Source organism: Beta vulgaris, chromosome 2, assembly GCF_026745355.1.
Source record: "Beta vulgaris subsp. vulgaris cultivar EL10 chromosome 2, EL10.2, whole genome shotgun sequence".
Taxonomy (NCBI): Eukaryota; Viridiplantae; Streptophyta; class Magnoliopsida; order Caryophyllales; family Amaranthaceae; genus Beta; species Beta vulgaris.
The window spans coordinates 19,250,545-19,276,713 of NC_079203.1; the positions used below are offsets into that span (position 1 = coordinate 19,250,545).

General features: G+C 44.5%; 1 protein-coding gene across 1 annotated transcript; it reads left to right on the plus strand.

Moving 5' to 3' along the window:
- Positions 1 to 117: 117 nt before the first annotated feature.
- LOC104906257 (uncharacterized) lies at positions 118 to 23,747 on the plus strand. The gene is made up of 3 exons (XM_010694993.4): positions 118 to 581; positions 9,306 to 9,543; positions 23,307 to 23,747. Exons 1-3 carry the CDS (start codon positions 276 to 278, stop codon positions 23,450 to 23,452), a joined length of 690 nt encoding a protein of 229 aa, XP_010693295.2. The 5' UTR covers positions 118 to 275; the 3' UTR covers positions 23,453 to 23,747.
- Positions 23,748 to 26,169: the final 2,422 nt, after the last annotated feature.

Consider the following 26,169-nt stretch of genomic DNA (forward strand, 5'->3'; position numbering starts at 1 on the left):
TTACCTATTTAAGCGTACACGTGTTCCCATGTTATTCTAAAACGTGCCGACATCTCGCCTACACAGAATCGACGGATTTGCAACTCATCTATTAACCCTTTCACTGTTAACAGTTAACAGTTAGCGTCCTCAAATCTCAATCAATCTTTCAATTATTGCTCGTCGACACAACACATTACACACCCTCCTCTCATTTCTCTGAAATTTTCGTTGACTGGAGTACATAAATCCCACATAAAATCAGAGAGAGAATCAAATTCAGATCATCATCAAAAATGGAAAATCCCGAAAGTGAGACAACAAGTGTCAATGGTGAACAAGAAGACGTGTACAACAAAGACAAACGTAGAGTAGAACCCGATGATGGTGAAACTTCAAAGAGCTTATACGGCGCCGTTTCATCTCTACTGTTGCCGATCTTCTTCCCAGATCCTCACTCTTCCTCCTCTTTCTTCCACCGAATTAAAGCGTCTTTCAGAGATAATCTTCCGCATATTCGAGAAGCTTCTACTGCTACTGCCTTAGATGTTCTTAGCTGGGCCCGCAATGGCAGCTCTTTTCGCTTGCTCCTTGTTATCTCAGTCAGTCCCCTCAACTTTTTCTTCGTCATTTCCTGTTGTAGCCGATTTCTTGAATTTCTTGGATATTATTCAGATTTTAGAAATTTGTTTCTTGTTGACTTTAAATATTTTAGAAAAAACTAGTTTTTTTTTTCTATAAAATAAGTGAAATGTTTATCTCTATGTGTGTTCTTTAAGAGAAGCATTTCATTTATTAATTCTAAAATGGAGGACGTATCACATTATTAGGTAGTAGACTAGTAGTAGACCAGCATGGCCGCATGGGCGAAGCTACATGGGGGGATGGCTGCAGCCCACCCCCACGGTCCATATTGTTAAAGTTAGGCTCATGCATTTATTTTGTTTATACAATGAATGAAGCTTTTATACATCTAAAGGAGATTGTTGGCTTGGTGGTTTATGGCTCGGTGAAAAGTTTGAGTGGTTAGGAGGACTTAACAACAAAAAGTAAATTCCTGTCCCTGCCGTGTATGCTAGTAGTACACACCTAACAAGATTAGTTACCTTGTGTGAATTCCAGAGGAGCGAGAACTACTGACCCAACTTGTGTTCATGCTACCAAAACTCAAACAGCTCGTTTGGTCAGTGGTAATAGTAATGGTTTTTAGTGTAAATTTGTGAAGATATTTCCAAGTTAATATCCATGGTAATGAATTTGATGTCAAAACATGGCTTTTCCTTTATAAATTGTTATTATCACTCAATACCACCTTATTCACTGGTAATAGATGGTAATAAAATTTTAGGAAGAAAATTGGTATTTTGTGATAAAGTAGCATTACCATGGATGTTGACTTGAGAATGCCTTCATAAATTTACACTATAAAACATTACCATTACTATCATTTAATACCACTAACCAAACGGGCCGAAAGTCCAATGAAGTTATATAATAAAGTTAAAATTTGACAAGAACGGTCCCAACTATTGGTGTCATGTCGTAAAAGGTTCAAACTTTGAATATCTCACAACAAGCCGAACTTTATGTCATATTTTACAAAAGCGGTCCTTGTAGGTCATTTACTTGCTACAACAGGTAAAATGATCACGTGTAGTTCACATGACCATCTTCCAAACACTCCCTTCCTTGTTATTTTGTATTTTCTTCCTACATCATTAATTTTTTTGACGGAAACACACCAATATATCATTAATCAGCAAACTTGTCACAAATTACAGCATTAGCAACCTCCATGGGTGCTTCCTCAATCCACACTCTCAGCTCCATGGCAGATTTGCACATTTGAGCTAAGAGGTGAGCTACTTTGTTTCCCTGTCTTTTAACATGAGCAAATGAAATGCAAATGAAATAAATGAACATTGAGAAGCATACTCTAAGATATCTGCAACTATTTTCCCAAAGGGAGACATCTCATAGGTTCGCGCCTGCAAATAGTTAAAGAGCTTTTTGCAATCAACCTCCATAATCAAGTTCCTCAATCCCGCTTCCACAGCAATTTGAAGCCCATGTCTCGCGCTTAAGGCCTCAGCTACCTCAACATTTGTTATACCTATCATTCCACAGCAAGTGGCCAACATAACATCCCCATCGGAATCATGAACCACTCCTCCCATACCAATACCTTTGTCCTTTATCATTGACGCATCAGTATTGAGTTTATAAACATCCCCTATTGGAGCTCTCCAACGAACTTCTTCAACCTCCCCATCCGAACTGCCTTGCTGTCGTGTGGCTACCATGTTGAATTCCATGGCTCCCCCACTGCTCTACTCACCATCTCCGTAAACGAGATTTTTTTCCTCTCAAAGGCCCAGACATTTCGGCTTAACCAAATATTCCAACACAAAAACCAGAACATAGCCCACCACTCATCTTCCCGTTCCCTAGCCAGCTGCATCTCCACCCAATCACGCACCGTTCCTGCCTGAATTTTGTCCGTCTCCAATCGAAGGGGCGAGCCATACCACACCCGTATACTCTCCTCACACTTCATTATCATATGTTCCACCGTCTCAGCTTTGTCTCTGCATCTCTGGCAAACTCTATTAACCGCCATACCTCGATTTGCAAGATTTTGGTTAATTGGTAGCCCATTATTAAGTAATCTCCAGCCAAACATCTTCACCTTCTGTGGAACATTTGCTCCCCAAATCATCTTCCACACTTTCCTACTAGGTCTCACCGACGCCGATGGTTGTGAGCTTCTCACACTAGTTAACTCAATGAAATATGCATTACGTACCGTAAATTTGCCATGGGTCGTATGGCACCACATCCACTCATCATTGGTACTGAACTTGGGCAATGGTATGCATTGAATAGCATCACATTCATCTGGACTGAACAGCTTCTGAAGGACCTCCACATTCCACATCCGACTCATCATCAATTCACTCACTTTTTGCGGCACTCCTTCATCCTCCGCTAGTGTCGATTCTTTCACACGGCATTGTGGCAGGCCTCTTCCAGATACTCGTACTCCGTCCATCTCTAATCACCCGACACATGCCTTTTAGAATCAGGCTTTTGGCCGATAAAATTGACCGCCACGTAAAACTAATGTTTGAGTGAGCCTTCATAGTGGGGAAATACTTGGCTTTTAGAACCCGAGTCATCAGCGATCTTGGCATCGTTAGAAGCCGCCAAGCTTGTTTGGCCAACAAAGCTTTATTGAACACCTCGAAATTCCTTATACCCATGCCTCCTCTTTTTGGCAAAAACATTTTATCCCATGCCACCCAAGCTGGCTTTCGTTCCTTCGCTCTTTGTCCCCAGAAAAAGTTTCTGCCCATATTTTCAATTTCATCCGTAATACTTTTCGGGAGCTGAAAACACTGCATCGCATAAGAAGGGATTGCTTGAGCCACCGCTTTTAACAACACTTCCCGTCCAGCTTGTGAGAGATATTGTTCCTTCCATCCTTTTAACTTTTTCCAGACACGATCCTGAATTGATTGGAAAACTCTTTTTTTGGAGCTCCCTATATAGGTAGGTAACCCAAAGTATTTATCATGTCCCTCTACGGCCTTAAAAGTTAACTTCATCTGAAGGATATTAATCTTTTCTGGCTCTATATTTCGGCTATAAGACATTTCAGACTTTTCCATGTTCAGTTTCTGTGTAACTATTAACTAGCAGTAGGATCCATTACAGGGAAGAATGGTGGGTGGAACGCACTCCCAGAGGCTCGATTAACTAGAGGCAGAGGTGGTATCCTTAAAAACCACCATCACTGAAGAAGTAACTAATGTTGGCCGTGAATTTGGAGAAGAGGACCTCGCAATTCAAGGAGGACTTGAAGGAAACCACCCTCCAACTAGGAGGAAGGATTGACCAGAGTCGTGAACAAAATGACTCCATGGTGGCTCTGAAGCGGGATCAGGAGAAGTTTCAGAGTGAAATCCAGAGAACAATGGAGAGTGGGCGTCACGTGAACAGAGAGCGAGAAGACGAGAATGGTGGAGGGGATGATGGTGAGTTCAATTGGAGCAGGGGAAGGGGAAGCCAATTTCTGGAAGACGGTGGCGACGGAGACCCAGATTTTGGTGGTGGTGTTCACGGAGGTCCGGGAAAGGCGAGTTGGCGATATAGAAAATTGGATTTGCCCATGTTTGACGGGACAAATCCTAATGGTTGGATACTTAGGGCAGAGCGATACTTCAAATTCCACCACCTGGACGAAGAAGACAAGGTGGAAGCCGCGGTGGTGGCGCTCGAAGGAGATGCGTTGTTATGGTTTCAGTGGGAAAGTACAAGGATGCCGATGATCCACTAGGATGAACTGAAGTTGATGCTCCTCTGGCAATTCCGGCCGACCGACGCAGGAAGCTTGTACGAGCAATGGTTAGATATAACACAAAGAAGGGACGGTTCAAGAGTATCGGCGACGGTTTATTGAGCTCGTCGCTCCTTTGGTGAGGGGGCCAGATTAAATAGCAAAAGGAAATTTCATAAAAGGGCTCAATCCAGAACTGAGGGCTGAAGTCAGGTTACATGGGCCTAAATCCTTGGATCAGGCCATGGACTTAGCACTAAAAGTGGAAGACAATTTGAAGTGGGCTAAGGTCCAACAAAGGGGACCCACGCGTTTCACTTACAAGGGTGGTACAGGGTTTTTTCCGTATAATTCAGTGTCAACCCACAAGGGGGATAGTGGGCTGAATATAAAAAAAGGGTCCAACTTTTATAATGGGAGTTTGTCAGCTACAAGCTCACCTGCCCATAGCAAGGCCCATTTCAGAAATTAGAAGGTCAAGTGAGAAGGAGGTCCAAATCAGAAAAGAAAGGGGTTTATGTTACGCATGCGATGACAAATGGAACCCTGGGCACAAATCCAAGAAAAAGGACTTGAGTGTTCTGCTCATTGGGGATGACGATGATGACGTCACGGTGGAGATGGTGGTGGCACATAACGCAATAGATCATAAAGAAAAGGAGAAAACAGAAGTTCAACACTGGAGATTTGCCTCAATTCTGTCATGGGTATTACAAGCCCAAAGACATTAAAGATGACAGGCACCATTAATGGACACGAGGTGGTGATAATGGTGGATCCAGGGGCCACCCATAATTTTATCTCCACCGACACCGTGGCGGAGCTTGAAATTCCTCTCCTTCCAACGAAATCTTTTGGAGTGGCGTTGGGTATCGGAGAAGCGGGACACGCGCAGGGTGAATGTAAGGGCGTGGTGATTGAAGTGCAAGGAATCACAGTGGTGGAGGATTTCTTGCCGTTGAAGCTCGGGAATTCTGATCTGATATTTATCATACAGTGGCTTGAAAAGCTTGGCATCATGTCTACCAATTGGAAGACACAAACATTGAAGTTCCAAGTTGGGGGCAAAACGGTCACACTCAAGGGGGATCCCAGTTTGGGAAGGAGCAAGATTTCATTAAAGGCTATGATTAGAACCTTGAAAAAACAAAAGCAGGGGGTGCTAGTTGAATATAATACAGGAGGAGGAATTTATGAGAAAAATTCCTGATCTTTTGCAAGGGGTATGCAGCAAGTATCGCAAATGCGTGCTGGATTACCTCGGGAGAGAGGTCATGAGCACTCCATAACTCTTAAAGAGGGGGCGGACCCAGTTAGCATACGACCATACCGTTTTCCCCAAGCACAGAAGGATGAAGTGGAGCAGCTTATCAGGGATATGTCACAAGCTCATATCATTCAACCTTCCCGCAGCCCCTTCTAGAGCCTGGTTTTATTGGTGAAAAAAAAGGATGGATCGTGGCGATTTTGTGTCGACTACAGAGCCCTTAACAAGGTAACAGTTCCTGACAAATATCCTATAACCATCATTGATGAATTACTTGATGAGTTATATGGTGCTAAGGTGTTCACAAAGTTCGACCTCAAATCCGGGTATCATCAAATAAGGATTAAACCTACTGACATTCCTAAAACAGCCTTTAGGACTCATGAGGGTCATTATGAATGGTTAGTCATGCCCTTTGGGCTAACCAATGCACCGGCTACATTCCATTGATGAACGATGTTTTCAGGCCCTTCCTTAGGAGATTTGTGTTGGTGTTCTTTGATGATATCTTGGTTTATAGCCAAGACTTCGAGACACATGTGGGAGCAAGTTTTGGGTTTATTGGCTCAACACAGGTTGTACGCTAATGGGAAGAAATGTGATTTTGGGCAACAGGAAGTGGCCTACCTTGGTCATGTGATCTCTAGCGGAGGGGTTGATGCAATGCTCAAATGGCCTGCACCTTAGAACCTTAAAGAACTCAGGGGGTTCCTAGGCCTCACCGGGTACTACAGAAATTCATAAAAGGCTAAGCTCAAATAGCCCACCTACTCACGGAGCAATTGAAGAAAGACAGCTATGGGTGGAGTTCGGAGGCCACAACAACTTTCAATACTTTGAAGCAAGCTATGACACAAGCCCCAATTTTAACAATGCCAGATTTCACTATGGTTTTTGAGGTGGAAACAGATGCATCAGGGTATGGATTAGGTGTTGTCCTAAGTCAAGAGGGACATCCTATTGCGTTTTTCAGCAAGATACTCGGCTCAAGAGCGAGGCTTAAATCCATTTATGAAAAAGAACTCATGGCAATTGTTTTAGCAGTTCTTAAATGGAGGCATTATCTTTTGGGTAGGAAGTTTGTGGTTAGAACGGATCAACAAAGCTTGAAGTTTCTCATGGAACAACGAGAAGTGGGGTCAGAATACCAGAGATGGGTTAGCAAGCTGTTGGGGTATGATTTCGACATTACATACCGAACTGGCACCTCCAACAAAGTGGCAGATGCTTTTTCCAGGGAGTTTCAAGGAGAACTCAGTTTCAATACAGCTATAACTACATGTACAGTACAATGGGAGGAGTTATTCAGAGAAATACAGCAGGATTCCTTTATTGTTCAGCTCACTAAGGACCTGCAGGGCTCAGAAAGTAGTCCCAAAAGGGAATTACTTGGAACAAGGCCAGCTACGATACAAAGGCAGGCTTGTCATCCCTCACAACTCAACCTTCATTCCTACTTTCCTTCAAGAATATCACGCCTCTCTTGTGGGCGGCCACTCTGGGGAGTTCAAGACGTACAAAAGATTGGCACATGAATGGTACTGGAGGGGCATGCAAAAGGTCATCACTAAGCTTGTGCGACCTGTCAACAGCAAAAACACAGTACGCTCCAGCCAGCGGGACTCCTCCAACCCCTTCCAATCCCTAACTCGGTGTGGGAAGACATTTCCATGGATTTTGTAGAGGGCCTCCCTATGTCAAAAGGGGTGAATTCGATTCTTATGGTGGTGGATCGATTGACTAAATATAGTCATTTCATTGGCTTGAAGCACCCCTATATTGCATACACAGTGGCTATGGTCTTCCTGAAAGAGATAGTCCGCTTACATGGGTTTCCCACAACCATTGTCACAAATAAGGACCGGATATTCATGAGCTTATCTTGGAAAGAGTTGTTTAAAATTCAAGGCACTTCATTACACAGGAGCACTGCTTATCATCCTCAGTTGGATGGCTAAACCGAGGTTGTGAACAAATGTCTAGAAACATACCTGAGGTGTTTTATTGAGGGCACTCCTCACAGCTGGGCCACTTGGCTCTCTTGGGCTGAGTATTGGTTCCACTCACTCCACTACTAACTGCACGCCTTTCAAAGCTCTCTATGGTAGAGACCCTCCTCAACTTTTGAAGTTTGAAAGGTATAGTAGTGCTGTGCAATCTCTGGAAGATACTCTCCTGGAGAGAGATGCAATATTTGATGACTTAAAAAGCCACTTGCTTCGTGCTCGCAGAGGATGACAGTGCAGGAGAATTCACACCGTCGGGAATTGGAGTTTCAGGTTGGGGATTATGTGTACATAAAGCTTCAGCCATACAGACAGGGATCACTGGCTAGGAGAATCAATGAGAAGCTCTCTCCAAGATATTATGGGCCTTATGAAGTCATCCAAAGGGTTGGCAAAGTGGCTTATAAGCTGCAACTCCCTCTCCACTCTAAGATCCATAATGTGTTTCATATTTCACTCTTAAAACCAGCTGTGGGCGCCAGCATTACTCCACTCACCCTCCCTCCTCAACTTTCTGCTGATTTGGTTATGGAAGCTGAACCTGAGGCCGTTCTTGGCGTGAGACCCAGCGCTTCAGCTCCACAAACTGATATTGAAGTACTGATTAAATGGAAGGCCCTCCTGGATTTTGAGGCTACATGGGAAGATTATACTTCTCTCCTCACGTTGTTCCCTTCCTTCCACCTTGAGGACAAGGTGGCTGTGTGGGAGGGGGGTAATGCTACATCACGTGCCAGACCACCTATCAGGTTCACATACACAAGGAGGTCTAGGGGGAAGAATACTAAAATATAGAGTGAGCTGGCAGAATACTGGAATGAAGAGTGAGCTGGCAGATTGTTAGTTACTGTGATTCTAGTGGGCGTGGAAATTCAGGGAGTTGGTTAGAGAAATATCTGTCCAGGGGAAATGTAGCTGACATTCTAGAATCTACTCTAGGATCTATAAATAAAGAGAATATGTTAGGGAGAAGGGTATTCAGAAAAGTGTATGGTGATAGACTTGGAGAGCTCACATTCCTCTCGAATGAATGTGATTGTAATTGATTCTCTTCTTTGGTAAATCAATACAATATCTATCTGGTTCTATATTCTCTGTTAATATTATTTGATCACTTGTTGTTGGTAATTCCTGGCAATATGTTCTCATATAAAGATTGTTTTCATGGGAGTAGGGTTGGGTTGCCATGTATGTGTCCTTGAATTAGAACATAAACACTTCATTCTTTTCAACCAATATGTAAACCATTTTGGCTAAATTGTAACCATCTTTTTCCTTATTGACCAATCTTTTAAAAGAATTATATTTTTAGGACAAGGGATTACCACAAAATATCTTTACAAAGCATTACATTTTCACTAAAATGGATTACAATTCTACTGTTCTCAGGTTCTCATATATCATCCTATAATTCTCTCACATTGAAAGATTCCCATGAAAATAAGGATTGGGTATAATATTGATGCATTGACGAAAAATGTCGGGTTCACAAATATGAATAGTTTTTGTTTATATCTATCCCGATGGTACATTCAACAAAAAATGTTAAATAATGATGAACAAGTGAAGACACTACTATCTAGTCTTGGAGTCAGTGGAAAATGCATTGCTTTTGTTTGTTGAATGTTTACATCTGTTATTCTATAGGTATTTATGTGGTAACTTAATCATTCTTGGGATATTGTTTGTGTGATCTTTCCTTCTTTTCCTGCAGGTTGGGACAATTACTCTTCTGACCCTGACAGGGGTGCTAGTTTTTTTGCTCTTTTTGGCAGCTGCAACTGTTAATGCAATCATCCTATCACTTTTCATGTCTTTGGCTGCTGCTGGTGGCTTCTTGGCTATTTTCTTTGCATGCATGGCAGGAATTTACATTGGGGCATTGTCACTTGCTGCTTTAGTCATTTCTTTGGTGACTATATCAGCAGTAATCACCACTCTTATTGTTACAGGTAAGCCTTTTGAACCCTCTTTTTCTTTGACCTTCTGCACTGGTGCTGTATATGTCGAGTACTTTGACAATATTGGTCGGTGGACGACTACTCTGCTGATAGTCAGGGGTTCCGGCTCCAGCGTCATGCTTTGACTTCTAATTATCTTTGACCTCTAATTATGTTTGACTTGTTATATCATTATCATCATGCACTTCATTAGACTTGCAACCCTTTTTCGTTAAGAGAAGTCATGCACTCTTTAAGTTTTAATGAGTAGTATGAGATGAAGACTAAGAGCTGAAATTGAAGGATAATTGCCAGACTTGTATCATCTGTGCTGTGAATTCGTATGGGAGGATGATATACAGAATATTGTCTTTAGTCTTTCCAACTATGCCTTTTCATCTAAATAGTAAAACTGCAGAGTTTTATCATGAAGGATGTTGCATAGTGTTCTGCCAACTGCATACTTAACTCTGGTCACCACTATTAAATGTTACAAATCAGGTTTTGGTATTGATAGGTGAACTTTATTGTTCGTGAGCTGTATGTATTTATCTCCTATTTTTTATTCTGCGACTTGGAAACCTCAATTTTGTATGCTCAGTTGAGAAAGTTGATTGTATTAATTAGCAGCTGTCTGAACCTCTGTGTTCTATCTTGTGCACTTTGCATTTAACATTGTTTGGGCCCCTAGCCTAGCCCAATAAAATACTAAAAGGCATTTCACCCAAAGCCTAGCCCTCTCACATCAAGGAGGATTCACCAGCTTTTAGGGAACAAAAAGCTGATTACCTTAAAAAGGTGGTGGCTCCCCTAGGTATTGGGAGGCTCCCAAAAAGGGTTTCCTGTCTGGGAAATCCCCAACAACTATATATACCAACAATCCCATCAATGAACAGGTATTCAATTCTCACCTAACAAAACCAGAGCATCTCTCTCTAGACTGGATTACTTTCTCTCTCTACCTCAATCTCAACTGACTTGAGCGTCGGAGGGGTTTCCCGGGAACACCCCCGGGCCAGTTTTTCCTTGTTTTGCAGGATTGGAGACTACGAGACTCGGGATTCTAACCTAACTCGGGATTTGACTCTCACCTTAAACATATTACTCTTTTGACTAGTTTCTAGGCAGAAACAGTTTGGCGCCGTCTGTGGGATACTACATCTCAAAGTCACGTACCGAGAGCAACATGGCACCCGAAGGAAAACCACCCGAGGCTCACTTCTCGTCAACCCACACCTCTCCAGTCTCACCAACCCAATGTCTTGGTCGAATCCCTGGCCATAGACGACGAGGGGTCGACCCCCCGTAACGATGAGCATTCTGCTCCCCGAGATGACCCTATGCCGGTCACGATGGCGGACATTGAGCGGATTGCCCGACAGTAACGAAAACATGCAGAGGAGTTTGCAGGAGCTCATAGCCGGGATCCCCCAGCTCAATCAAGGGGAGCCTCGAGAGCTGACCAGGGCAGAGCCTCGTGGCAGGGACAATCCTCAAACTCACGTTCCTAACCGGAGCGACCAACGAGTGGTAGGAGAGAGATCCCGACAGGCTCACTCTCAGAGGACACAGAACTCGGATGCCAGGCGCATCATCGAAGAGAATCGGAGGCGCAGGGCGGAGCAGGACGCTCGCATCCTCTTAAACAAGAAGAGAGAAGAAAGGGAAAGGACGCACCGTGAGGAGCAGGCTCACTCTCAGACCCCGAGGATGGAACGGAGAAGTCTCCTGTCGGGTCCAAGAGGACGAGGCAGGAGGACGAAGCGGACTCAGGGCCCCCTCGGAACAAGGCCAACACCTTGATCAATCGGGGAGTCCTCAACTTCATGACCCCATTCAGTCGGGAGATCATGGAGGTACCTAACCCGGGAAAGGTGAAGGTCCCCACCATTGAGCAGTACTCGGGCAGTAGTGATCCCGAGGATCATATGGCAGCATACAAAGCTCAGATGAGTGTACAGACGGGATGTGAGGCCACCTGGTGCCGTTACTTTTCGACAACCCTCAAAGGGTTGGCGCTCAGTTGGTTCTCGGGCTTATCACCTGGCATCATTACCAACTTCTCGGTTCTAGAAGCATTGTTTCACCAACACTTCATTGCTGGACGCAGGCACAAGAAAACCAGCATCCATCTAATGTCCATCAAACAACAAGAACACGAGAGCCTTGCAGATTATATTAGGCGATTCAATGAAGAGTCGCTGAAGATTTCAGATCTTCAGGACGGGGTTGCCTTCACCGCCTTGATGTCTGGACTCTGGCCGGGAAAGTTCAGATGGTCCCTCGCCGAGAATGAAGTAACCACCTTTACCGAAGCCATGAGTCGGGCTCAGAAATTCATCCAAGCCTCGGATATCTGTAAGCCTGTCGGGGAAAAGGCTAAGAAGAAGAAGGAAGAGCTCCCTTACCGGGAACCAAACAAAAGCACGAGGAATCACCAACAATTGCTCCCGAGAGCAGTAGATAACGGGAATGACCCGCGTTTTAACAGAAACAGGCGGGAGATTTACTTGAATCTTAAACACAAGTCGGTATTACCCATTCCCCCACCTATCAGAACTTCCAAAGATAGGCGGGATCAGAGGTTATGGTGTGAATACCATCGGGAGTGTGGTCACACCACGAAAGATTGTCGGGAGTTGAAGAAGGCCTTGGATCACTTGGCTGATCAAGGAAAGTTAAACAGATACATCAAACATCCCCGAGAGGAGAAAGGGAAGGAGAAAGAAGCAAGAAACGATAGTGACAACACCAACGGGTATGTCGGTGTCATAGCCGGGGGACATGCCTCGGGAGGATCATCTGGCCGCGCTCGGAAGGCCCACCTTCAAGCAATGACACACCAGGTGCTGGATGTAGAACCTGCAAAGACGAGATGCCCGATAATGACATTCGGGGAGCCTGACCGGCACTTGCACACCCCTCACGATGACCCCTTGGTCATAGAAATGAAAATAGCAAACTCTCGGGTGAAGAGGATCCTCGTTGACAGTGGGTCCTCAGCCGACATCATCACACTTGATTGCCTACTCAAACTGAAATATACCGAGAAGGATGTAATCCCTACTAACCAACCGTTAATGGTTTCGGAGGCGGGTCGGTCTATCCTCTTGGCATGTAAACTGGCTGTAAGGCTCGGGGAAGAGGAAAAGGTAGGAGTCTACCAGTAGACTTCCTAGTTGTTGACACCCCGCTGCCTTACAATGTCATTATGGGTAGGCCCACCATGAACAAAATAAAAGCCGCCATCTCGGTATATCAGTTGCTGCTCCAATATGAGACCGACGATGGGCAAGTCGGGAAGATTTATGGTGATCAACAAACGGCCCGGGAGTGTTATATCAACAGCTTCCGAGCCAAAGCACCCGAGGAAAAGAGGGAAAAGAAGAGGAAGAGAGGAACCGGTAGAAGTCCCCGCAGGACTCGGGGTTTATATATCTGAAAACCCCAAGTACTATGAACGCCCCCGACCTGTGGAGGAGGTCGAAGAGGTCGTGATAAATTCAGAAGTCGGGCACACATTGAGGATTGGCTCAAACCTCAATCCCGAGATTAGGGATCAACTGGTTCAGACCTTGAAAGAATTCAAGGATGTATTCGCTTATTCAGCCGCAGACATGCAAGGGTTGAACCCCGACTTCGCTTCCCATGAGCTAAACATCAAGGAAGGGTTCCGCCCTATCAAGCAAAAGCTTAGGCATCAGGGTCCCGAGAGGAACGCCGCTGCTGCAGAAGAAGTGAAGAAGCTACTAGAGGCGGGAATCATTGAAGAATGCCAACACTGAGTGGTTAGCTAATGTGGTCTTGGTGAAGAAGGCCAGCGGAGCTTGGCGTATGTGCGTCGACTTCACAGACCTTAACAAAGCATGTCCCAAAGACAACCATCCCCTCCCGAAAATTGACAGGTTAGTCGACTCCACTGCAGGTCACGAGTTGCTCAGCTTCATGGACGCCAATGCGGGATACCATCAGATCCCCATGGCTGAAAAAGACCGAGTCCACACTGCCTTTGTCACGGCCCAAGGCGTGTACTGCTACAAGATGATGCCCTTTGGGCTAAAGAACGCAGGGGCCACATATCAAAGAACCATAAACAAGGTCTTTGCAGAGCAACTCGGGAGGAACATAGAAGTTTATGTGGATGACATGATTGTGAAGAGCAAGAAGAAGAAAGACCATGTAGAGGATCTGAGGGAGACCTTAGCAACACTTAGGCGCCATGGTATGAAGCTAAACCCCAAGAAGTGTGTATTCGGGGTAACTGGCGGTAAGTGTTTGGGGTTCCTGGTAGATGAGAGGGGGATAGAAGCCAACCCCGACAAGATTAATGCAGTGTTGAACATGTCATCACCCCGGAACGTTCGGGAAGTACAGAGGCTGACGGGGTGTCTGGCTGCCTTAGGGCGTTTTCTGTCTCGGTCAGCAGACAAGAGCTTGCTATTCTTCAGGGCCTTGAAAAGAAAAGAGTTCGACTGGGACCCGGAAGCTGAAGAGGCGTTTCAACAACTAAAACAACACTTAGCAACGCTGCCGAAACTCATATCTCCCTTGCCGGGAGAGACTCTTTACTTATACCTCTCGGTATCAGAGCATGCACTCAGTGCGGTGTTGGTTGCCGAAAGGGAAACATCCCAACACCCCGTCTATTTTATCAGCCATGCGTACCGAGGGGCAGAGTCGAGATACAGTGAGGCTGAGAAAATGGTGTTCGCCTTGGTGATGGCAAGTAGGAAGTTAAAGCCGTATTTTCCGGCGCACCAGATCATCGTCCTAACCGGACAACCTATTAGGAAGTTAATTGAGAACAGGAATCATTCAACCAGAATGACTGAGTGGGCCGACCAGCTAGCCGATTACGGGTTGGAATATGAACTTCGTCGGGCGATCAAGGCGCAGGCCTTAGCGGACTTCATCAGTGAATGTTGCTCCCGACCGGAGGATATCGAAGTAAGGGAGTCGTGGGAATTACAAGTAGATGGTTCCGCAACCAAGTCGGGAAGCGGGGCTGGACTGGTCATCCTTCCCTCTGTCGGGGACGATGGAGTACGCGGTGAAATTCGATTTCCTCGCCTCCAACAACGAGGCCGAGTGTGAAGCACTGATCCTGGGCTTACAAATTTGTATCGCAGCAGGAGCCCAGAACATCTTGGCAAAGTCCGACTCCCAACTAATAGTCGGGCAGGTCTCGGGGGAGTACGAAGCTAAGGAGGATAATATGAGGATGTATCTCAACAAGACCCGACAACTAATTCAGAAGCTGACTTCCTTCAAAATCCAACACTTCCCCCGGTCCGAGAACCAACAGGCTGATGCCCTGGCCCGTATGGCTAGCTCAGCTGAGGGGTTAGCACCTCGCAGCATAATTTGGGAGGTCCTTGAACAACCAAGCATCAACTCTTTGGAAGTGCACACTTTGAACCGCACCGACACCTCGATGGCTGAAATCATAGGGTATCTTCGGGACGGATCCTTGCCCATTGATGAGAAGGAGGCTGGGGCCCTTAAAAAGAAGGCGGGATGGTTTCTCTGGCATGAGGGCAACTTGTACAAAAAATCGTACACGCACCCGTTGCTTAAATGCGTCACTCCATTTGAAGGGAACTATATTCTAAGGGAAATCCATGAAGGGGCTTGCAGCAGCCATCAGGGGGCCAGGACAATAGCCGGGAAAGCTCTAAGGGCGGGGTACTATTGGCCCACCCTAAAACATGATGCAGAGGTCCTGGTCAGGAAGTGCCCTAATTGTCAACTTCACGGAGATATACCTCGGGCCCCGAGCAATCAACTCACCACTATCCAAGCTGTTCTTCCATTTGACAAGTGGGGAATGGACCTCATAGGTCCCTTTCCCGCCGCCTCGGGGCAAAGGAGGTTTCTCTTGTGCTGAACGGGATAAAAAAGTCTCTAGAAGGAGCTAAGGGAAGCCGGATTGACGACCTCCCGGGAGTGTTATGGTCAGCAAGGACAACAGTGAAAGAGGCAACTGGCCATTCGCCTTTCAACCTGGTTTACGGAAGCGACGCTGTCCTCCCTATAGAAGTCGGGATACCATCCCCGAGAATGACATTCTACGATTACGAGCATAACGAAGAAGAAAAGCCGGTCAATCTCGTCTTACTTCCCCAGACAAGAGGCAATGCTCTGCTGAAATCCATTCACAACAAGCTACGAGTAGCCAGACAGTTCAATCAAAGGGTCAGAGCTCGCCCTATCCTAGTCGGGGATTGGGTAGTGAGAAAGGTGGAAGCTACTGGCCTCACCCACCTCAAAGGCAAGCTCGGGTCAAAGTGGGATGGACCTTACAAGGTTGTCGCCGAGGTCAAGCCCGGGACATACCGACTTGAGTCACCAGAAGGCACCCCCCTTGCCCGACCCTGGTATGCCGACAATTTGAAAAAGTATTTTATCTAAGTTACCTTGTAACATTGCCACACTTGAGCCAATTCTGTAATCAAAATGCAAGCCAACTCGGGGTATTCGCCAGTCCCCTTTTGAGTTAACATTGACTAAAGCCGCCTTGACAACAGTTGAGCCGTCGGTTTTATCATTCGTTACAACTCGGGGCCATTAGCAATACCTTATTAGAGCTCGGTATTATTGCAATAGTAATGAAAGTTGGCACATTATCTCATATTTGCAACGAATGATAAACATCAACAGCAGAAATTTTGGCAACAGAAATGAATCTTGTAAAGAAATACTTCATTTCATCAAAAGAAAAGTACAACTTAAAGGTCCCGAGAACAGACTCTCAGGAACCATAAGAAAAACCTAACCCGAGAACAAACACTCAGGATTTAGTACATCCAAGTTTAAAACAACATATCTAAACAGCAACAGTCTTGGTAGGGGAGCTGTCGGTACTGCCAGTACCATCCTCATCATTGGAACTCTCCGACAGAAGATCCTCTGGTTCAACGTCCACCTCGGGCTTTGGAGTTGGAGCCTCGGGAGGTGTGGAAGGAAGATCAGTCGGGTCCTCAGAAACCTTTGAAACCGAAGGCTGAGGCGCCTTGGAAGCAGATGATTGAGGAGGATCTTTCTTTGCAGCCTTTTCGGCATTCACTCGCTGCTCCTCGGCTATGCGAGCGTCAAACTCAGCCTCGACCCTCGACCAGTCCAAAGAGGAGTCGGGACCGACCAGGATGCCCTTTAACCGCTCCTTCGTTTCCCTGACCGCCATCCGGTAGGAACGAGAAGCCATCTGTCCCAAGAAATCCAAACCCTCGGGAGACCTCTTCCATCCCTCCAAAAACTCAGAGTGCTCAGCCTTTGCCTCTTTGGAGGCCTTCTTCAGCTTGTGCGCGGAGCGCTTGGCTTTCTTCTCTGCGGACGACAGCTTGACGCGTAGCTCGTCCAACTCCTTCTGAAGGGTGTTCCTCTCGAGGGTAACAGCGTTAAGGTTGTCAGTTAACACCTTCTGATTATCCTTCAGTGCTTTATGTTCCTTAACAGCAGTGGAGGCTTCTTCGAAGGTCTCCTTCTGAGAATTTAACTCGGTAGTGAGCCGGGTAACTTCAGCGTCCTTCTCCTAATCTGCTTCTTAAGGGCGTCAATCTCCCCTTTCATTCAATAACGCCCTCCTCAAATTGGGAGCGACGATTTATCACAGAAGTCATACGAATGGAGGTCTGCAAGATAAAGCAAAACATAAGGAAAACCCGAAAGAGAAATAAAAGAAGTCGGGACAGGTAGTCACCTCGAGCCAGGACTCGTACAAAGCATTGATCTCGCCCATGCCCAAGTCCAAGAGTGCCTTATCATCGGCATCGGTATAGAGGGTATGAAGAGCAGACCTCACCCTAGCCATCTTCTGCGCCGGAGAAATAGAAGTAAAGGGAGTATCAATCCCAAACTTCTCGACTCGGGTACGCTTCTGTAGAGGCTCCTCAGAGCCTATCAAAGCATCCTCGGGAAAGCTCGGAGCCTTCCGCTTGCTTCCCGATGAAACCCCAGACGAGACCTTGTCAGAAACCTTCGAGACTACAAGCGAAGGCGCCTTAGCAGCCATCTCCGCCTCGGCTTTTGCAGCAGCCTGAGCCTTCTCCACATCCGACTTCAATTTGCGGGAGCGGACGTGAGGCTTCTTAGCCCTCTTGGACTCGGTATCCTGAATGAAAAGGTAGTTAGCAAAACAGAAGAATACACTCGGTGTCGGGATTAGGTCGGAATTAAGATTCACCTTTGGAGCCGGGGGTACAGACATAGTCTCTGCGTCCAGTTCCGCCAAGAGCTTAGCTGCCAAGTCGTGGCTACTGATGAATCGCTCAGCCATTACGGGATCGAGTCGGTGTCGGGCTAGAACTGAAACAAACAAAATGTCAAAATTTAGCATAAACAAGATAAATTGCACATTTGGATAAGGAGTTTACCCTTATCACAGTTACAGCTCAAGCCTACAGCCGCCAAGAACATCTCGTTCCGGATATCATGGCGAGTGGGCAACCAATTCGAAGGCACATAAGCCAAGTCCCCCGAATGTATTCTCGGGGTAGTAGAAAGGTATATCCCAGCAACTGCCTCCTCCCGAGACATCTCAGGAACCGTCTGATTCAATCTAAATCTGGGACCTTCCTCGGGGGGTAGTATGGGGATCCCCCAATCGCCGCTGGTATAAACATGATAGAAGGTTCTTCTGAATCCTTTTTGGTTAGAAGGGGGATCACGAACCACTTTGTAACCTGGGCGACACTGAAAACGGAACCACCCCGGACCATGGCGCTCAGCCGGGCCAAGCATCAATGTAAAAACATTGCGCCACAGGCGCAAGCTCGGGGCCACCCCGAGAAGATCACAAACAGCAATGAATCCATTTATAGTTAACCAGCTGTTTGGAAGTAAGTTGGTCAGAGTAAGCTGGTAACCATTCAGTAGGTCCTTGATGAATGGGTGCAAGGGAAACCTAAGGCCCATCTGCATGCTATGGTGGTACACTGAAACACACCCAGCAGGAGGAGTCAATACCGACTCCGCACTCTTGGCCCTCACCACAAAGTAAGGGTCTTGGATCCAAAACTTGGTCCCAATATACTTCGCATTTCTCTCCATATAAGTCATGAAGCTGGCCTCGGGAAAGAATGTATGAGGGCCTCCCTCGGGATCTAAGGAAGGAACCTCTTGTCCGGAGTGGTCGGGGCTTCATCTTCGGGTTCCTCAGAAACCGTCACCACCTTGTCCGACAATAACCTATCCAGATAACTCGAACTACAGGTTTATGGGCCAAGGAAACATCAAAAGGTCCCGGACAACCCCTTCGTCTTCCTCGCTCAGGGAATCCGATGGAGTGGTAAGAGGAAGGCCTCGGGAACGGTGGAAGGGTCCTCACAGGGAACCCGAGTACTAACCAAGAATCCATCTACCCCCCGTATCTCCTCAGAAAGTCTAATGATAGGAGAAGAAGAAGACTCACTAGGATCCGACTCGGGATCCATCCTAAACACCTAATAACAAAAGTAAGAAAAGAAAAGGGACACGAGGGGGCGTACCTTCTCAAACACAGTCGGGAGCGGAAACGAGACGCGCGCTAGGAGGACTCGGGATCGGACGAAATTCTAGAGATTCTAGAGAAATTCTAGAGAGAATTCTAGAGAGAGATTCTAGAGAGAGAGTGAAAGTGATTGCAAATGATTTGGGATACGGACAAATTCTCTCTCCATCTCTATATATAACCTCAAATCTCCCCTCCGCGTCGCGACAACCTCTGGACCTTCAATGGGCCCTCAAAAGATTGGGCCAAAATTGAAGAAGCCCAATTCAAGTTCAGGCCCCCAAAAGTCCAAATGGCCAAAAGTCAAAAAGTCAACGGTCAAAAGGGTCAACCCAACTCTCAAAAACCATGACTCCCTCCAATCACCCCCGAGTTGGGTACCCCTACTTGGTCAATCCAAGGGGCTCAATACTTAGCCAAATAATGAGCTAAGTTCACCAGCACCAACTCGGGATTACATGGAAGGCCTATTGGCCCCCGAGTTGGGTACCCCTACTTGGTCAATCCAAGGGGCTCCCATACTTAGCCAAATAATGAGCTAAGTTCCATCATAACCAACTCGGGATTACATGGGAAGGCCTATTGGCCCCCGAGTTGGGTACCCCTACTTGGTCAATCCAAGGGGTCTCATACTTAGCCAAATAATGGGCTAAGTTCATTCATGCATAACTCGGGATTACATGGGAAGGCCTATTGGCCCCCGAGTTGGTACCCCTACTTTGGTCAATCCAAGGGGTCTCATACTTAGCCAATTAGCTAAGTTCCATCATAACCAACTCGGGATTATATGGGAAGGCCTATTGGCCCCCGAGTTGGATACCCCTACTTGGTCAAACCAAGGGGCTCTCAATACTTAGCCAAATAATGAGCTAAGTTCAACCAGCACCAACTCGGGATCACACATGAAGGCTCATTGGCCCCCGAGTTGGGTACCCCTACTTGGTCAATCCATGGGGCTCTCAATACTTAGCCAAATAATGAGCTAAGTTCAACCATCACCAACTCGAGATCACACATGAAGGCTCATTGGCCCCGGAGTTGGGTACCCCTACTTGGTCAATCCAAGGGGCTCTCCATACTTAGCCAAATAATGAGCTAAGTTCCATCATAACCAACTCGGGATTACATGGGAAGGCCTATTGGCCCTCGAGTTGTGTACCCCCACTTGGTCGAACCAAGGGGCTCTCAATACTTAGCTCAATCATCACCAACTCGGGATCACACATGAAGGCTCATTGGCCCCCGAGTTGAGTACCCCTACTTGGTCAATCCAAGGGGCTCTCTTATTTTTGGCTATGTTCTTTCTAGACCAACTCGGGATTGCAGGGGAAGCCTATTGGCCCCCGAGTTGGGAACGCCGGCTCGGTGTAGTGTGAGATCTTTGAGGGTCCTGCCATCCCGGGGTCGGTGGTGACACCCTCGTTCCGCACAACCAAAATCCATTCGGGATTCTCGCAGGCCACACTCGGGGTCGTCAGGGTGCTCTCGGGTCGGGGGCGGCATCCCTTGTTCCGCACGACTAAAATCAATTCGGTACTCTCGCAGGCCACACTCGGGGTCGTCATGGCGCTCTCGGGTCGGTGGCGGCACCCCTTGTTCCGCACAACTAAAATCCTTTCGGGACTCTCGCAGGCCACACTTGGGGCCGTCAGGGTGCTCTCGGGGCGGTGGCGACATCCCTGTTCCACGCAATTGCCAAAATCCCATTCGGGACTCCAGCAAGCTACGCTGCGAGATATCACGAGGCTCTCGGGTCGGGGCCAACGTGTATGGCACACAGCAGAGGTTCCTCTCGGGATCCAATAATTCCCCTCAAAAAAAAAAAAAAAAAAAAACCCCTACGAATGAGAACACTCGGGTCGGGCTCCCGGACTGAGAGTAAGTCCCTAAAAATTCGCCAACCAACCGTATTCTGAAGCAAGGGTTCGGTTACGATTATTTGGCGCGGGGCTAATTGTTTGGGCCCCTAGCCTAGCCCAATAAAATACTAAAAGGCATTTCACCCAAAGCCTAGCCCTCTTACATCAAGGAGGATTCACCAGCTTTTAGGGAACAAAAAGCTGATTACCTTAAAAAGGTGGTGGCTCCCCTAGGTATTGGGAGGCTCCCAAAAAGGGTTTCCTGTCTGGGAAATCCCCAACAACTATAAATACCAACAATCCCATCAATGAACAGGTATTCAATTCTCACCTAACAAAACCAGAGCATCTCTCTCTAGACTTGGATTACTTTCTCTCTCTACCTCAATCTCAACTGACTTGAGCGTCGGAGGGGCTTTCCCGGGAACACCCCCGGGCCAGTTTTTCCTTGTTTTGCAGGATTGGAGACTACGAGACTCGGGATTCTAACCTAACTCGGGATTTGACTCTCACCTTAAACATATTACTCTTTTGACTAGTTTCTAGGCAGAAACAAACATAATCAATGAGTTCACATTCTTCTCTCTCGTGATACTCAAATGATTACTTGTCACTCTTAAGGGTTCAATTTGAATTGGACAAATAATTCATGTTGATCTCAATTCCTGTACTGTCACTGTAGCAGTAAATATGATCTGCCGAAGCTTGACTTTTGCCTTTTGTGTCTCTAGTTGTTATTTCCTAACTGAACCCAAAAGAGTGAAACTGCTTCTAGTTCATTATTTCTCAAATGAGCAGTAATTATTAAAGGGTTCTAGAATCAACAATATTTTGGCATATTATCTACCTCTTGATTTAGTTGGTCTGTGATGTGGTCTTGAAGTTGGTTCGTTTCAGTCCGGGGTCCTAACATCTGTGTTTGGGTTCAAGGCATCAGAATTCATCTTAATATACTTAGTAATCAGTCCCGTCTTTTTTTTTTTTTCAAAATAAGGTTTGATGATATATCATTTGATAAGGTGGTGTTTAGCATGTTAAGCGTCAAGATAGTTTACTCTGAGTTGATTAATGGATTGTATTAGTGGGACTCATTTCTAAGAAAATCTGTATTTAGGAACATATGGTTTATTGTGGCAAGTTGATATCCTTTTTGTTGTCATTGCAAGACTGGTACGTACACATGTTGTCATTTTCTGATGCTGGTATGTATACATGTTGTCATGTTCTGATGTTGATAAGGTTACCATAGAAGAGATTCCTTGGAAATGCCTGTGAAGACTAAATATGCAAAATAGCGCATAACTTTATAAATTGAAAATTCTACGAAGACCTTGGCGGTAACTTCATCCGATTTTTCTGAAAAGTTTGAAGAACACAACTGTTGATTATATTTATGAAGATGAAAATAATGTATATGGGACACTTAGGAACCCAAAATGATGATGCCAGAATTTCTAGCATGATCAAGCCACTTATAGTTACAGGTTACTCACTAAGCATGATCAAGCCCCTTATAGTTACAGGTTACTCACTATCATGTAAGGGTGTAATAGATTGGTTTAAGGGGAGGGTTTATATGGGTAGTACAATATAATTAGGTTGGCTTGGGGAGTAAGTAAGTAAGTTAGCTCTATAAATATAGGCGATTAGTGGTAGAAAGGGGGGTATGAAGAATATACTGGAGAGTTTATGTTAGTGTTAGGTTTGGGTGTGTGTCAAGTCACTCGAAAACATGACATTTGTCCTTTTATTTTCTGTTATTTCCATTATCATCAATCAAAATCATCTTCTTTTAATCCTTTTGGATTGGCCTGGAAATTTGTTGGACATCCTTTTGGATTGGCAGAATCAGTCAATTATCATTAAGATTTGTCATCTCAGATTCCCGAGACTGTTGATTCTTGTTTTTAACCAAAAACAATAAACTGCAGTTTTGAGTGAATAATACTAGGCTACTAGCCATGCAGTCCTCCTGGAACCAATGTTTTACATTTGTTACCTCACCCTTTGAGTTGTCGGAAATCGAAATATGCGATGTACTGTGAACGCTGGACTTTTAATTAGCCTTTAGAATCTTGATGACGACACTTTGATCAATGACGTTTTGGTATGATATAGAACAAGCATCGCGATGTCCTCTTTTTTCACATTTTTCTGCTTGATAATAGTTGTTTACACCTTTGCTGCAACGAGGTTCTGCCAAGATCTGCCTACCACTTCCATCCTCTGAAGCAATACCAACTCTCACTAAGGATTGTTATTGAGGGTGCTCTCCTGAAATTGAATCACTTACCATTGTTACCTGTGCTAGATATACCTGTACTTCGTTTGAATCAGTAGTGCCTGATTTGTTTTTGATACTACTGTCTCATCTAGATGAGTTTTAAGTCTGTTCATTCCACCTACTGATATTTTTGCTGCATTGTCAGGTTGGATTGGATTCTTTTGGACTCTCTGGCTGGTAGTCAAGAAAAGTGCCTGCTTTGCCAAGCACTCAGTGACTGTCACTGGGTCAGCACTTACAGCTTATACCTCGGGTAGGCATGCTCGTCACCATGACCACCATCACGATTGATAGCGACCACAAGAATAAGCAAGTATTTTCTGAATTTTGGAGCCTGTGTATAGAATGATAATAAGTCTAATATGTTTGTTGCATAAACGTCTTATTGAGCGGTAAATATTCCTGAGCACAAAACACTGTTTGAGTTTGCTGTTTGTATTACTCAAGGGCTGGAGTCGCAATTTTTGCTGCTCTCGGGTTATGGGCATCGATCAAGCCTGTAGTTATGTAGCTATTGTGTAATGTTATTGAATACGGATAATATTGCTCACGAATTAATGCATCCAGTACACGGTAAAGAGGAACATACTAATGAGTGCAAAAATCAAACTCAATAAAGTGTTGGCAATTTAGATGCGCAGACAGCATATTTTGAACAGTGGTGAAGGCCTGCTATGGCATTTGGCTCACCTGTTTTAGGTACCAGCTGTGGGTCGGATGTCAGCGAAACTGAAATGTCTGAAAATTCCAATATAGTCCTGATTCAAAAATCACCGTGGGAAATAGAGCAATGATATTCTAATATCTGATATTGGCAATTTGTCCAATACTATTGCATTCTCAGTATTTTTTATGACAAAATTAATATTCAAAAATTATAAAGAAAAAATAATAATTATTTTTTTCATATATTTTTATTGGGGATTGTTAGTTGAAATATAGTTGATGCATTAGATGACTATTATATCATATCTTAACACCATTTTATCATATCAATTAGCTATTGTATCATATTCTGGTTGCATCTAATCATATCATATATATTGTATTGTATCAAGTTGGCTAGTAAAGTTACAAAAATACCATGGTATAGGACAAGTTATCCAATATCGGGTATAGGAGAATACTTTCTCGTGGGAAATGTGGGGTCACATTTATGTAGCCATATGTTTTACTTTCTGTTTATCCTTTTCTTTTGTTTGTAAATGGTTTACAAACTACAAAAATCCGATTACTAAAAAACGATTTATTAAATTTCCAAAAGTACTAAAAAATGGATTTTTTTTTTCCAAAAATATGATAAAAGATCATTAAATAATATATAAAGTAGAGTTCAAAACCCAACACACGAGGTTGGATATTTGGCATCATTATTAGACCCCATTTGTTGCGCTTTTTAAGCATCATGTTACTATCCTTAAAAAAGTTAATTAAATTGCAAATTAATAAAAATTAATATATATAGTTTAGGATAAGATTAAATAGAGTTCAGTGTATAATGAAATACTTTTTTTTATACTAAATCCATTATAACTGCTAATATATATTTCGAAAAAATATAATTTTTATATCATTGTAATCTTTAAAACATGATCCATTTATAGTATTTTTCAACTCTGTATTTAAATAATGTATGTGAAGAAATATTTAATGTAGCAACGTATTAGAGTAACATATTACAATTAGGATTAGGAATATCATTTCAACTCCATGGTCTAGGATTGGAGGATGCTCAATTGTTGGCTCTTGCTTCAAAGGTTCCTCAACTGGAGTGGGGTAATTGTATGATACATGCCTAGGGTTTGCTAGCTCAAAGGTGTTGGTGTGCATGGTTACATTGCTTGGTGAAGTCAAGGGGCAGCAACGTAGGTGTGCATGGGAGTAATGTCCTAACTCTAGTAGGGAAGAGTTGGGAGTGCGTGCATTGGCATGATAGTTGAGTTCCATTTAAACTCTTCATATCTTTACTTGCTTACTTGTTTGGAGTACTTTAGCACTCTGTTTATGCTAGATACCACCTTTGCGACGTAATCCAATACGAGAACACAACAACAAAATTAATATAACAATCAATGCACGAATATGAAAAGGGAATTTTCAGGAGAATGATGCTGGAAAATGTTGACGCGAAAAATCCCAATGAAGGTGGCTAAAAACCGCGGGTGGAAGTGAGTCCACCAATCCACTATATGCAATTGTCACCCAGAGTGAATGACAATCAATACAATTTATTTGATCTAGGTACAAAAAGGGGCGCAAAATAGAATGTAAACAAAGTACTCCTGGTCCTTTGTGAAATGTAACTAGGAGATATGAAATTTTATATGTGTCTCTCTCTATGTAAATGAATGCTTTCTTTGCGTCTTCTACTGCTTAAATACTCCTTATGCAATCAAGGATCTTCCTCAACGGTCTTCCAAGAATCTCGGAAGTTGCTCCGCATGACTTTGGCTCAATCCCAACTGATTGTGTTAGCGTCAACCTGAATTTTCAGACATAACAATTTACCCCCAATTGTTGAAGTGAGGATGATCCAAGGGCCATGAAACAATTGTTAGATAAAAATACTTCTTGTATGATAAAAACACTGATAGCAGCTAATCATTATTTTGTTAGACCACTTGTCAGTAGATAAAGAAAAAATCATCATAATCGTCCAATTTTGATAAGGCTAAGCAAAGATAAACCAAAAGTCACTGAAAAGATAAAAATCACAATAAAAGATATCTTAGAATTTGCATTTAATACACATATATATTGCATGCTAATGATTATTGTTGGGGCGATGAAAGTTGCGCCGATTGATTCAAACTCACACGCCATCTTTTTCTCTCTTTACAAACGTTAGAATTTTCTCTAGAACTCTTCATTGATACTCGTCGAAATCGCTCTCTGGTGCCAATTAATCTCCGCCACTTTTTAACTCCGACTCTTTATTTCTTTTGATTCTCCTGCACTCATGGTTCCTAGTAGGCATAGTATTAGAAATTTCGTTAAGAACCAAGAGA

Coding starts and splice junctions, on each gene's coding strand:
- LOC104906257 (XM_010694993.4), top strand. CDS start 276: ATGGAAAATCCCGAAAGTGAGACAACAAGTGTCAATGGTGAACAAGAA. Junction 582..9,305: donor GCTTGCTCCTTGTTATCTCA/GTCAGTCCCCTC, acceptor CTTTTCCTGCAG/GTTGGGACAATTACTCTTCT. Junction 9,544..23,306: donor CACCACTCTTATTGTTACAG/GTAAGCCTTTTG, acceptor CTGCATTGTCAG/GTTGGATTGGATTCTTTTGG.